This window comes from Oncorhynchus mykiss, chromosome 12 (assembly GCF_013265735.2).
Source record: "Oncorhynchus mykiss isolate Arlee chromosome 12, USDA_OmykA_1.1, whole genome shotgun sequence".
Lineage (NCBI taxonomy): Eukaryota > Metazoa > Chordata > Actinopteri > Salmoniformes > Salmonidae > Oncorhynchus > Oncorhynchus mykiss.
Genome location: NC_048576.1, coordinates 7,638,052 through 7,653,162, shown reverse-complemented (window position 1 = coordinate 7,653,162; position 15,111 = coordinate 7,638,052). Strand labels below are relative to the sequence as shown.

Here is a 15,111-nt window from a genome sequence, read left to right as displayed (position 1 = left end):
ATACACTATACACTATACATTATACACTATACACTATACACTATACATTATACATTATACATTATGCACTATACACTATACACTATACACTATACACTATACACTATACACTATACACTATACACTATACACTATGCACTATACACTATACATTATACACTATACATTATGCATTATACACTATACACTATACACTATACATTATACACTATACACTATACACTATACACTATGCACTATACACTATACATTATACACTATACATTATGCACTATACATTATACACTATACACTATACATTATACATTATGCACTATACACTATACACTATACATTATACATTATACATTATACACTATACACTATACATTATACACTATACACTATACACTATACACTATACACTATACATTATACACTATACACTATGCACTATACATTATACACTATACACTATACATTATACATTATGCACTATACACTATACACTATACACTATACATTATGCACTATACACTATACACTATACATTATACATTATGCACTATACACTATACACTATACACTATACATTATACATTATACACTATACACTATACATTATACACTATACACTATACATTATACACTATATAGTATACACTATGTCCTCTCTTCCCTGGATAGACAGGAGACAGAGGACAGCCAAGAGGAGAGGATGAGGCTTCACACACTGTACACACTACAGCTACACTACAACTACACTACACACTACAACTATACTACACACTACACCTACACTACACACTAGACCTACACTACAACTACACTACACACTACAACTACACTACACACTACACCTACACTACACACTACACCTACACTACACACTACACCTACACTACATACTACCCCTACACTACACCTACACTACACCTACACTACACACTACACATACACTACACATACACTCCACCTACACTACACGTACACACTACAGCTATACTACACACTACACCTACAGTACACACTACACCTACACTACACCTACACTACACACTACACCTACACTACACACTACACTACACACTACACCTACACACTACAACTATACTACACACTACACCACACCTACACTACACCTACACTACACCTACGCTACACACTACACCTACACTACACACTACACCTACACACTACAACTATACTACACACTACACCTACACTACACACTACACCTACACTAGACCTACACTACACACTACACATACACTACAACTACACTACACACTACAACTACACTAAACACTATGCCTACACTACATACTACACCTACACTACACATACACTACACACCTACACTACACACCACACTAACACTACACCACAATACACTACGCTACACACCACACTAACACCTACACTACACCTACACTCCACACCTACACTACACTACACTTACACTGCACTAACACTACCACTACACTACATGAACACTACACTAACACTAACACTACACTAGCACTACAGTAACACTACACTACATTAACATTACACTGACACTACACTACATGAACACTACACTAACACTAACACTACACTAGCACTACAGTAACACTACACTACATGAACACTACACTAACACTAACACTACACTAGCACTACAGTAACACTACACTACATTACACTAACACAAACACTACACTACATGAACACTACACTAACACTAACACTACACTAGCACTACAGTAACACTACACTACATGAACACTACACTAACACTACACTAACACTGCACTACACTAACACTACACTAACACTGCACTACACTAACACTACACTAACACTACACTAACACTACACTAACACTGCACTACACTAACACTACACTAACACTACACTACACTAACACTGCACTACACTAACACTACACTACACTAACACTACACTAACACTAACACTACACTAACACTGCACTACAGTACACTACACTACACTACACTAACACTGCACTACACTACACTAACACTACACTAACACTACACTAACACTGCACTACACTAACACTACACTACACTAACACTGCACTACAGTACACTAACACTACACTGCACTACACTAACACTGCACTAACACTAACACTACACTACACTACACTAACACTACACTAACATTGCACTACACTAACACTACACTACACTAACACTACACTACACTAACACTACACTACACTAACACTACACTAACACTACACTACACTACACTACACAACACTAACACTACACTAACACTACACTACACTAACACTAACACTACACTGCACTAACACTAATACTACACTAACTCTGCACTGCACTACACTACACTACACTAACACTACACTGCACTAACACTACACTAACACTACACTAACACTACACTACACTAACACTGCACTACACTAACACTACACTACACTAACACTACACTAACACTAACACTACACTAACACTGCACTACAGTACACTACACTACACTACACTAACACTGCACTACACTACACTAACACTACACTAACACTACACTAACACTGCACTACACTAACACTACACTACACTAACACTGCACTACAGTACACTAACACTACACTGCACTACACTAACACTGCACTAACACTAACACTACACTACACTACACTAACACTACACTAACATTGCACTACACTAACACTACACTACACTAACACTACACTACACTAACACTACACTACACTAACACTACACTAACACTACACTACACTACACAACACTAACACTACACTAACACTACACTACACTAACACTAACACTACACTGCACTAACACTAATACTACACTAACTCTGCACTGCACTACACTACACTACACTAACACTACACTGCACTAACACTAACACTAACACTACACTACACTAACACTAACACTACACTAACACTACACTACACTAACACTAACACTACACTACACTAACACTAACACTACACTGCACTAACACTAATACTACACTAACTCTGCACTGCACTACACTACACTACACTAACACTAACACTACACTACACTGCACTAACACTAACACTACACTACACTAACACTAACACTACACTGCACTAACACTACACTACACTACACTAACACTAACACTACACTAACACTAACACTAACACTAACACTACACTAACACTACACTGCACTACACTAACACTAATACTACACTAACTCTGCACTGCACTACACTAACACTAACACTACACTACACTAACACTACACTACACTGCACTACACTAACACTAACACTACACTACACTAACACTGCACTACACTAACACTACACTACACTAACACTACACTAACACTAACACTACACTAACACTGCACTACAGTACACTACACTACACTACACTAACACTGCACTACACTACACTAACACTACACTAACACTACACTAACACTGCACTACACTAACACTACACTACACTAACACTGCACTACAGTACACTAACACTACACTGCACTACACTAACACTGCACTAACACTAACACTACACTACACTACACTAACACTACACTAACATTGCACTACACTAACACTACACTACACTAACACTACACTACACTAACACTACACTACACTAACACTACACTAACACTACACTACACTACACTACACAACACTAACACTACACTAACACTACACTACACTAACACTAACACTACACTGCACTAACACTAATACTACACTAACTCTGCACTGCACTACACTACACTACACTAACACTACACTGCACTAACACTAACACTACACTACACTAACACTAACACTACACTAACAATACACTACACTAACACTAACACTACACTACACTAACACTAACACTACACTGCACTAACACTAATACTACACTAACTCTGCACTGCACTACACTACACTACACTAACACTAACACTACACTACACTGCACTAACACTAACACTACACTAACACTACACTAACACTAACACTACACTGCACTAACACTACACTACACTACACTAACACTAACACTACACTAATACTAACACTAACACTAACACTACACTAACACTACACTGCACTACACTAACACTAATACTACACTAACTCTGCACTGCACTACACTAACACTAACACTACACTACACTAACACTACACTACACTGCACTACACTAACACTAATACTACACTAACTCTGCACTGCACTACACTAACACTAACACTAACACTACACTACACTACACTACACTAACACTACACTACACTGCACTACACTAACAATAATACTACACTAACTCTGCACTGCACTACACTAACACTAACACTACACTACACTACACTAACACTACACTACACTAACACTAACACTACACTACACTAACACCAACACTACACTAACACTACACTGCACTAACACTAACACTAATACTACACTAACTCTGCACTACACTAACACTACACTAACACTACACTAACACTACACTACACTAACACTACACTACACTACACTAACACTAACACTACACTACACTACACTAACACTAACACTACACTACACACATAACAGCACAGAAGAGGGTGAAGATACTCCACTCTACATACTACAGTCTGAGAATCACAGTGTGAAGGAGACCCCTAACACCGCATAATGAACATGGTTCTGTAGATGTGTCACATGATGGCCACTAGGTGGTGCCAGGTCATAGTGTCTGTGTGTATTTACTAACCCACATACATCCCTTCTATCTCTCTCCCCTCAGGAGTCTACAGCAGACAGGATGTCTATCTCCTCTAGTTTAACCAGGAGTCTCTCTGTGTAAAGACTCTATTCACCTATCACTAACAATCTCTCTCTGCCCTCGGGAATCTGTGTCGTCAGCACCAGGATGTCTTTAATAATCTATATATCTGTGTTAACTCAGGAGTCCTTACAGCAGAAACGCAGACAGCTGTGTAGTCAGCACGAGGATGCCAGGGAGCTGAAGGAGAATCTGGACCGGCGCGAGCGTGTGGTACTGGACATCCTGGGTGGGTACCTGACTGGGCCGCAGCTTAGAGACTACCAGCACTTCGTCTGTATGAAACCAGCCCTGCTGATCCGCCAGAGACACCTGGATGAGCTCCTTAAGCAGTGGGATGAACAGCTCAGCAGGCTGGCTGAGACTATCTCTCCAGGGGATCATCAGGCCCAGCCCCGCTCACCTATCCCTGGGTTGAACCCCAGCCTCGGCTCTAACCTTAGAGCTCCCAGCCCTAACCTTGGAGCTCCCAGCCCTAACCTTGGTCCTACCCAAACAGTCCGCTCCGCCACTGTGACATCACTGTGACATCACCCCAACAACAACACTGCTCCTGGTCACTCCTACAGTTGCTGTGTCTCTGACTCAGTGGGAGGAGCACCATGAGTAAGATACAACAGTACTTGGTTGAAGAGAGAGATACAGTTCATCCAGTTCTGCTCTATATGAAGCAGGAAGGATGTCTGTCGGTCTGTCCCCTTGTTGCAGGCAGACAGACAGACAGGCAGACAGACAGACAGGCAGACAGACAGACAGGCAGACAGACAGACAGACAGGCAGACAGACAGGCAGACAGACAGACAGACAGACAGACAGACAGGCAGACAGGCAGGCAGGCACAGACAGACAGACAGACAGACAGACAGACAGACAGGCAGGCAGGCAGACAGACAGACAGACAGACAGACAGACAGACAGACAGACAGACAGACAGACAGGCAGACAGACAGACAGACAGACAGACAGACAGACAGACAGACAGACAGGCAGGCAGGTAGGCAGGCACAGACAGACAGACAGGCAGGCACAGACAGACAGACAGACAGACAGGCAGACAGGCAGGCAGGCACAGACAGACAGACAGACAGACAGGCAGACAGACAGACAGGCAGGCACAGGCAGACAGACAGGCAGACAGGCAGACCGGTAGACAGACAAGCAGACATGCAGACAGACAGGCAGACAGACCAGTAGACAGACAGGCAGACTGCATTCAGACAGACTGCATTCAGACAGACAGGCAGACAGACTGCATTCAGGCAGACAGACTGCATTCAGGCAGACAGACTGCGTTCAGACAGATTGCATTTAGACAGACTGCATTCAGACAGACTGCATTCAGGCAGACAGACTGCATTCAGACAGACTGCGTTCAGACAGATTGCATTCAGACAGACTGCATTCATGATCGATGCATTCTTGTGCCTCTATTTATGCTTCCTATGTTACTCAAGCTTTTTCACATATCTGTATTCTGACTGGCCACTCAGCATGTCTTTGGTTGATTCAATACACTGTTGAGGTACCTAGTTGTATTCATACGAGTGGATCAAAGCTTTGAGAGTAACGATGGTGGATGTACAACTTCCTGTCAAGAAATGTTGTTCCCCATATATTTATAACATTACTACTGCCTTTACGTTTGTATATCACTACAGCTGAGCACTTTTTTGGGGGGCAGTTTAACTACTGATTGGTCAGAATGGTCAGAATCACAGAACTAGAATGGCTTCTATTTCTCATTCTGTTCCTATTGGTCAGGAGGAACCAGACCTGAAATATCAAATCAAAAACAAATAGGCCTGTTTTCTTTACCAACATAATAGCACGCTCTCACTCATATTAATATGTAGTCACAATCTAAGGCAATATTATGCTTCAAACACTTCTAATTCAGACTCGAAAATGATAGTTTGTGATAAAAGCTACCATGACATTGACAACAACTGCTATAATTATTTATATTATTCAAAAAAAAGGAATGCAAGTGGCTGTACATATGGTGTCTGCTAACCTCTTATGATTTTTAATATGTAGATGACAAACAAACAAAAAAAACATTTTTATATTTTTTTGGAAACTGAAAAAAATTATGTGAAAGTTAAAACAAATGTGATTTCTCTCAGAGAAGGCAAGATGATGTCATGATGATGTAATGTTCTAGAATTTGTGAATTCAACTAAACTTTTCACCGTGTCATTGGAATTAGGTTAAAAGTTGGGTGAAAAAACGAGACTAAATATCCTTTTGTTGATGACTTTTTTGCAAATCTAATCTGTTTTCTACGTTGATTCAACATCATCACATTGATTTGTTGGGTTGAAATGACGTGGAAACAACCTTGATTCAACCTGTTTTTGCCCAGTGGGAAGTGTGTGTGTGTGGTATCAGTGTGTGTGTGGTATCTGTCTGTGTGTGTGTGTGTGTGTGTGTGTGTGTGTGTGTGTGTGTGTGTGTGTGTGTGTGTGTGTGTGTGTGTGTGTGTGTGTGTGTGTGTGTGTGTGTGTGTGTGTGTGTGTGTGTGTGTGTGTGTGTGTGTGTGTGTGTGTGTGTGTGGTGTGTAGTGTCAGCGTGAGTGTAGAGTCCTGTGACTCCTTGCTTGTTTTCCCTCCCCAAAATGTACTATGCCAATTGATATTGTTGTGTCCTTTTGAGAGAAAAAGCATCTACATAATTATTCTAATTTGAGTCAAATATACTGTATCAGGCACATATTCATGTTACTATTTGCACCAATAATGGTGCCATCCATATTTTTCTTCATAGCTTTTCAGAAGCACAACTGAATTCTCAGATTTGACAGATTTTCCTAATCAAAATTCCATGTATCAATCGTGCTTTACGAAGCGTAGGAGAAGGGAGGCTGATTGGAGAAGGGAGGCTGATTGGAGAAGGGAGGCTGATTGGAGAAGGGAGGCTGATTGGAGAAGGGAGGCTGATTGGAGAAGGGAGGCTGATTGGAAAAAAGATCCTTGTTCTACAAATAAATCTATTTTTTAAACAGAGCCTTTGTTGTTGTCTTTCTGTACTTTGACTAACTATTCTATAATGTCATCAGCCATGGTGTATCTGTTCTGTTGTGGATGAGATAAGATCAATTTTATTCTCCCTGAAGGGACATGTTAGCCTGGTCCCAGATCTGTTGTCTCCTTCTATAGCCTGGTCCCAGATCTGTTGTCTCCTTCTATAGCCTGGTCCCAGATCAGTTTGTGCTCCATAGCTCATTGTCAGATGTCAACCCAAAAGTGACAATGAGTGGGCATGATAGCACCAACAGACTGGCTCTCAGGCTAGAGTGGGCATGATAGCACCAACAGACTGGCTCTCAGGCTAGAGTGGGCATGATAGCACCAACAGACTGGCTCTCAGGCTAGAGTGGGCATGATAGCACCAACAGACTGGCACTCAGGCTAGAGTGGGCATGATAGCACCAACAGACTGGCACTCAGGCTAGATTGGGCATGATAGCACCAACATACTGGCTCTCAGGCTAGAGTGGGCATGATAGCACCAACAGACTGGCTCTCAGGCTAGATTGGGCATGATAGCACCAACAGACTGGCTCTCAGGCTAGAGTGGGCATGATAGCACCAACAGACTGGCACTCAGGCTAGAGTAGGCATGATAGCACCAACAGACTGTCTCTCAGGCTAAGAGTGGGCATGATAGCACCAACAGACTGGCTCTCAGGCTAGAGTGGGCATGATAGCACCAACAGACTGGCACTCAGGCTAGAGTGGGCATGATAGCACCAACAGACTGGCTCCCAGGCTAGAGTGGGCATGATAGCACCAACAGACTGGCCCTCAGGCTAGACTGGGCATGATAGCACCAACAGACTGGCTCTCAGGCTAGAGTGGGCATGATAGCACCAACAGACTGGCTCTCAGGCTAGAGTGGGCATGATAGCACCAACAGACTGGCTCTCAGGCTAGAGTGGGCATGATAGCACCAACATACTGGCTCTCAGGCTAGAGTGGGCATGATAGCACCAACAGACTGGCTCTCAGGCCAGAGTGGGCATGATAGCACCAACAGACTGGCCCTCAGGCTAGAGTGGGCATGATAGCACCAACAGACTGGCCCTCAGGCTAGATTGGGCATGATAGCACCAACAGACTGGCCCTCAGGCTAGATTGGGCATGATAGCACCAACAGACTGGCTCTCAGGCTAGAGTGGGCATGATAGCACCAACAGACTGGTTCTCAGGCTAGAGTGTGCATGATAGCACCAACAGACTGGCACTCAGGCTAGGGACATTTGTCTTGGACATTCAAGTCAAGTCATACTGCAACGTTGCTTTTATTGTTATTTATTTAACCTTTATTTAACGAGGCAAGTCAGTTGAGAACAAATTCTTAATTACAATGACGGCCAAACCCGGACGACGCTGGGCCAATTGTGCGCCGCCCTATGGGACTGCCAATGTGAAACAGCCTGCTTGTGTGAAGTGTGTGTGTTGCAGTTCACGTTCCTCATCCTAGAAGTTGACTGGTCCACTGACTGTCCTAGTGACTTGACTTGTGGACTATTTGCCCTCGGGAGAGCTAACCCAGTGTAACATGATAGCTCAACATAGCAGTGTCCAGAGTGCTGGTAGGACTTGTCATAACATTCTCATCATTCCTTCCACTGTTAAAGGGATATTTCACCCAAATTACATACAAAAAAAAAATGCACGCATCGTTTCTAAATCATCCAAATGTATCTCAAATTCATTGTGAAGATCAATGAAGTCACTTATAGATTAATTGAACATGATGCAGCATTTATCGTGAATGGAGTCTCTGCTATCGCGGGAACATTGCCTTTAAATGTCAATCACGCTGTAAAGCTGAACTTCAGCGAATCGGATTGAATAGAGCCCTAAACCAAAGCATGGATCGCTGTCATACCAGGTCCATAGACTCCTACAGGGTAAGAAAACCAATAGACTATCCCTAGAATTCTCTCCCAACTGCCTGTTGTATTACAGGTCGAGAGAAATAGTCAAAAGAAACATGCTTGTTTATCAGGTCTGCGTTCAGCATGAGACAACATTGTGGAACGTTCAGATAGAAATTAGTTTTGTAGAACAGACATGGCTCTCTGACATGTAGGGTAAATCATGTCTGCTCTATTCATGATGTTTCTATCTGCAAAATCCCAGAAGGTTTGTCCACTGAACGAGGTCTTGGTTGTTGACAGGAATCAGATCACAGGGGTGTGTGACCTTTATTTGAACTAGACCAAGTCAGTTAAGAACAAGTTCTTATTTAAAATGACGGCCTACCTCGGCGACGCTGGGCCAATTGTGCGCCGCCCTATGGGACTCCCAATCACGGACGGATGTGATACAGCCTGGATTCGAACCAGGGACTGTAGATGCAGTGCCGTAGACCGCTGAGCCACTCGAGAGCCCATGCTACAACAGTTAACAGCAGAGGTGACACAAACAGCTAATGTGTTGACAATAATCTTTGAAGAAATGCTAACAACTATAGCAGTTAATATACAATGATATGCTTTTTATTCATAGAAAAGGAAAGCTATAGACATAATGTCTAACAGGTTATACAATACAATGCTTGATATAACAGCCTCCCATTCACACCCAGTGACAATATATATTTTATGTTGGTTTTTTTCCATTAAGAGCAAAACAAATGTACAGTAAATGTAAGTTTTGAGTATTAGGCTGTCCCCCCCCCCCCCAAATGGCACCCTATTCCCTATATGGGCCCTGGTCTAAAGTAGTGCACTATATAGGGAATAGGGTTCCATGGGGCTCTGGTCCAAAGTAGTGCACTATATAGGGAATAGGGTTCCATAGGGCTCTGGTATAAAGTAGTGCACTATATAGGGAATAGGGTTCTGTAGGGCTCTGGTCCAACGTAGTGCACTATATAGGGAATAGGGTTCCATAGGGCTCTGGTCTAAAGTAGTGCACTATATAGGGAATAGGGTTCTGTAGGGCTCTGGTCCAAAGTAGTGCACTATATAGGGAATAGGGTTCCATAGGGCTCTGGTCTAAAGTAGTGCACTATACATAGGGAATAGGGTTCCATTTGTAAATTAGCCTTCGTTAGCACTCTCTCTGCAAGTTCAATTTTAACACAGGTTAACATTTAATTTAAATCAACAACAGTAGTGTCGGAGACAAAATACATAAGAGTGCTTAAAGGGATACTTCTACTAGCGTGCTAGCAGTTACCATAGACTTCCAGTCATTCCGTTAATGCTAGTTAGCATTGGCTCACAAAACTAGAACCTCTAAGTTCCTTAATACTGGACACAAGAGAGGACACCTGACTCTGGTGAAGTAGATAAAGGGCCCCGTTACCAAAATCCCGATGTATCCCTTCATGGAAATGGCTTCAGAGGTACATCAAATACCAGTCTGGATTGTTTAAGCACCTCAGGACATGAGGTATCATAAAAATAATGATTTAAGTGCACATGGAGAAAACAGTTCATGTGAGTACTGTGTATGCCTTGTAGTGTCAATCAGAAGTGAATAAAGCCAAGCAATCTATACTGAGTGAACCTCCAAACATTGTACAAGGTAAGCATTCTTGGTGCAACTGAAGGGAAGGATTCCTGACATTTTAGTCCAGTCAGATGATGCAATAATAACAGTGCTACTTTGAAAGGTCTTTGAACAAAGAAAATAAAAGAGAAAATAGATCCTCTCACTACCACATTCCAGAGTCAGGTCACATCACTTGAAATCTGAACCCACTTAAGCACGAACAACTGACACACAGTACACTTTTGTTAGAGAAAAAGCATTTAAAAAAAAAAAAAAAAAAAGGAGTATTCTTTGGTCATTGAAAACGAGCACACGAGAATGGAAGCCATTTCCCCAGCAGCAAATAAACAAAATGGCAAAGCAATTATACTGAGGTATCATAGTTTAATACAATCCCTTAAGAGATCTAACTTAATGACTGATTCTAGTGCTTCGTGTCATGATAGGATTTCACAAGTGATAGTTGATGCCACATCATAATCCAAATCCCAATACGTTAATTTAGACAGCTCAATAACATAATCCCACCCTCTTATTCATTTATTAGGTTTTACTTTTTATTTTTTATTTTTTATAAATGGAAAAACATTTGAAATAACCAAGAAAGTTTTTAAGTGGCAAATCAAAGTAGTAAAGACCCCAAACGGCTTACTTAGTAAGAGCCTTGAGCTGTGTGGTAGGTCTTGTCAGTAGCCACACCCTCAGAGCAGGCAGACTCACCCTGAAGTTCACGCTATTCTCACACAAAGGATTCGGGAGACTGAGAACCCTCCCATCCTGGGAACTTTACTAGGGTTTTATGCTTGAGGAACCCAGTTATGGACATGGACTTCTTTACCGTGGCTGAGGTTGCAGCGGGCCTTCTGGGTCTCTCCCCTGAGGGTGTGGAGCTACCCCCTGTGGAAGTCCAGCAGTGAGGGGCCCCTAGCATCTGTAGCAGGTCCTTGGGGCCGGTCCGGCCCAGGTACTGCCAGGCCTTCTTCCCACTGGTATCCCTGAGGGACACGTTAGCCCTGAACTTATAAACAAGCAGCCGGATCATCTTGTTGTTCCCGTGGATGGCGGCCAGGTGAAGAGGCGTGTAGCCACAGGTAGTCTTCACATCCACGTCCAGTTTCAACCCGGCTTTGTTGACTCCGTACCAGAGTGTGTTGAGGACCCGGTGGTCTCCATGTTTAGCGATCCAGTGCAGGATGGTATAACCAGTGATGAAGTCTCTCTTGGTGAGGAGGCTGGGTTCATCTCTGAACAGGGTGTAGATGTCGGTCCAGGTCCCAGTGGCGCCCTTCACCAGCCAGTCATGTTCCTTCGTCTCCAGGGGGACCAGATCGTGGCAGTGGAAGTAGGAGCTGTCATGGCCGCCAGAGTTAGAGGCTCCGTTCAGGCTCTTGTTACTGGAGGCCCCGGAGTGCATCTCCCGCCTCAGGTTTCTGTAGCTGGGTGTACGAGAGGTGGGGGTGGAGAAGGAGTGGCTGATGCTGAGGTTGGAGGAGAGGAGGTGGAGGCGGTTGTGCCGTGCCGAGACGCTGTCCTCCGGGAACAGTTGGTCCAGGTCGGCTCCGAGGCTGCGGCACATACGGCTGCGGAACCGGCTGCTGATTCGCCGAACAGGGGGTCGGAGGTGGTGCTCTGGGTCTGAACCAGGAAGAAAGGTGGACTCAATGGACTTGGACCCATTGTCATCATGGAGATGACCTGTGGAGTGGTGCCATGACGACGCTCTGTTCGCCTCATCGTCAAGGTAACCGGTGGAGTGATGGTGAGACCAGGGCGCTCTCCTCTCAGCGCGGTGCATCTGAGAGAGCAGTTTGGCCTCCTGAGCACGGCAGAGCATATCGTGCACTTTCACCCTCTGCTGCTCACCTGGGTAGTTCAGGTCCTGGTAGCTGAGAGTTTCATTGCTGGCCCACTCCTCTCTAGGGGAACGCTGGGGCCACTCATCCCTGGAGTCCAGTGACTGGGCTAGGGAGAGACTGCTGTGGCTGGAGGAGAAGTCAGAGCTGGCCTGGTGGTGGTGCTCAGGGTACCCAAACCCATCAGTACACCCAGCAGTGTGGTCCTGGTAGGCAGAGTCCAGGAGTAGGCTGCGTGGGAAAGGCAGGGTCTGGGCTCTGGACTGGGTAACAGCAGCTCCTCCCTCTTCCGGATACTGGATGTCCGGAACAGGGGCTGGGACTCCATCCTTCTGTGGTACAGGTAGGCTGCCATTGCTCTGCGTCAGCTGACAGGCAGGTGTAGCGTGCAGTGGAGCTGCTGGGAGTCCATCTTGTTTTGGTCTGGGCTGCTGTGGGATCCTATGGTGGAGGTGGTAACTGCCATCCAAGTTGCCGTTACTCCGCGTCACCTGGGGGTCAGGGGTCAGTAGAGCGCGTGGAGCAGCAGGAGGACTGTAACCATCAGATAAACAAGGAGAGGAGCTGGCATGCTCTAGAGTGGTGAGCAGTGGCCATGCTGTAGCTGTCCTTCTGTGGTCATTTTCAGAAGTTTTCCTCTGTGGCTGCACTGCATTCTGTTGGACCGGTGTTGGGTGAGACGCTGGAGGTTTCACCTCTGTGTATAGGAACTCAGGGGGCGGATAGGACCTCTTCCTCTTTGGTTCTTTTGACTGCTGGCCAAGTTTGGAACCGCTAATGTAAATACCTTTGTGATTCAGTTCCCATTCTGCTTCAAAGCTCTGACCACTCCCATCTTCTGACCACTTTGATATTGCTGCATTGTACGATGGGAGGAATGGTGCATCTCTGTTGTATATAGGAGGTGAGGCATGGTCTGGCACATGTGGCGAGGAGCATTGGATAGGCTTTTCGTAATTGATAGTTGTTTCCACGTTGTTGTTGTTGTTGACAATTCCAGCCGAGGCTAATACCTTGTCGGTGAGTTGGTTGGTGTCGCCTGGTGGAACGTGTAATTCATGAAAGTGCGTCTCAATCAGTCCCATCTGACCTCTCTGCTGGTTTCGGTTTACCGGAGCTCTCGATGACTGGTCTCTCTCCCTCGGTCTCGCCTGTGGCGCCGGTTGTTGTCTAGCGCGAGGCTTTGGTGAGTGGTATGCGGCGGCGATATCTCCAGCAACCTGCCCCAGACATTTCTTCCTTAGCACAACGTATGATACTCCCTCCTCTGGTTTCACCACAGCCACAGAGTTCACAAACGTTTTAAACAGTTGCCGGTTGTACGTCTGGTTCTCGTGGTCGCGTAGGAACGTTTTGAAGTGAGCCAACAGGTCCGAGTTCTTCACTCTCCCACCCTTGAATTGGAGAAAGTGCAACACCGAATCCTGAGTAAAATCGGTAGCCATTCTGTCTGTTTGCTTGAAGTTTCAAAGTTCAATTGATTGTCACGTTTTTTTTTCTGCGCCAGCAACAATTAACTCCACCCCATGTGAACATGTTTAACTCCACCTGCACACCGGAGCTTCGGTCAACACGGCCGTTAGCTTTGCGCATGAAATGTTACGTAATATAAATTGCCTACCATCCGATGGGCTACATTTCAATGTTGACATTTGAAGACAGGACAAATCATAACCTACAGCCTTTGTCTGGTCAACACCTACCACTAAAACGCATGCTGCAGTCAGGCCTGAATCTATTAATTGCAGGAATCCGTTCTTATTATACACGTTGACGAAAGAATCACTTATAGGGACTGGGAAAACGACCCCGAATTCGTCCCAAATGGCAAGCCCCTTATCTCAATTAAGGTAGTCACCCTTCCATCGTGTTAAGTTAATGTACATTGTAAATGTTCTGTAAAATGCTGAAGAAAACTTTTATATCGAGTAAAAAAATTGC

The 15,111-nt window shown here is 44.3% G+C and overlaps 2 protein-coding genes across 5 annotated transcripts in view; one reads left to right on the top strand and one right to left on the bottom strand.

The window, feature by feature from the left end:
- The window catches only part of LOC110523118 (protein Shroom3), a 173,964-nt gene extending 168,356 nt beyond the window's left edge, over positions 1-5,608 (top strand). For all 4 annotated transcript variants that reach the window (XM_036936803.1, XM_036936802.1, XM_036936804.1 and 1 more), the window contains one exon: positions 4,929-5,608. In XM_036936803.1, coding sequence (XP_036792698.1) covers positions 4,929-5,333 — 405 coding nt within the window. In that variant the 3' untranslated portion in view covers positions 5,334-5,608. The remainder of the gene's footprint in view (positions 1-4,928) is intronic.
- A 5,281-nt stretch (positions 5,609-10,889) lies between these two features.
- LOC110536902 (ankyrin repeat domain-containing protein SOWAHB) lies at positions 10,890-14,754 on the bottom strand. Its single transcript, XM_021622577.2, has 2 exons — positions 11,482-14,754; positions 10,890-11,440 (listed from the first exon to the last, which is right to left on the bottom strand). Exon 1 carries the CDS (start codon positions 14,613-14,615, stop codon positions 12,057-12,059), a length of 2,559 nt encoding a protein of 852 aa, XP_021478252.1. The 5' UTR covers positions 14,616-14,754; the 3' UTR covers positions 10,890-11,440; positions 11,482-12,056.
- Between the last annotated feature and the right edge of the window lie 357 nt (positions 14,755-15,111).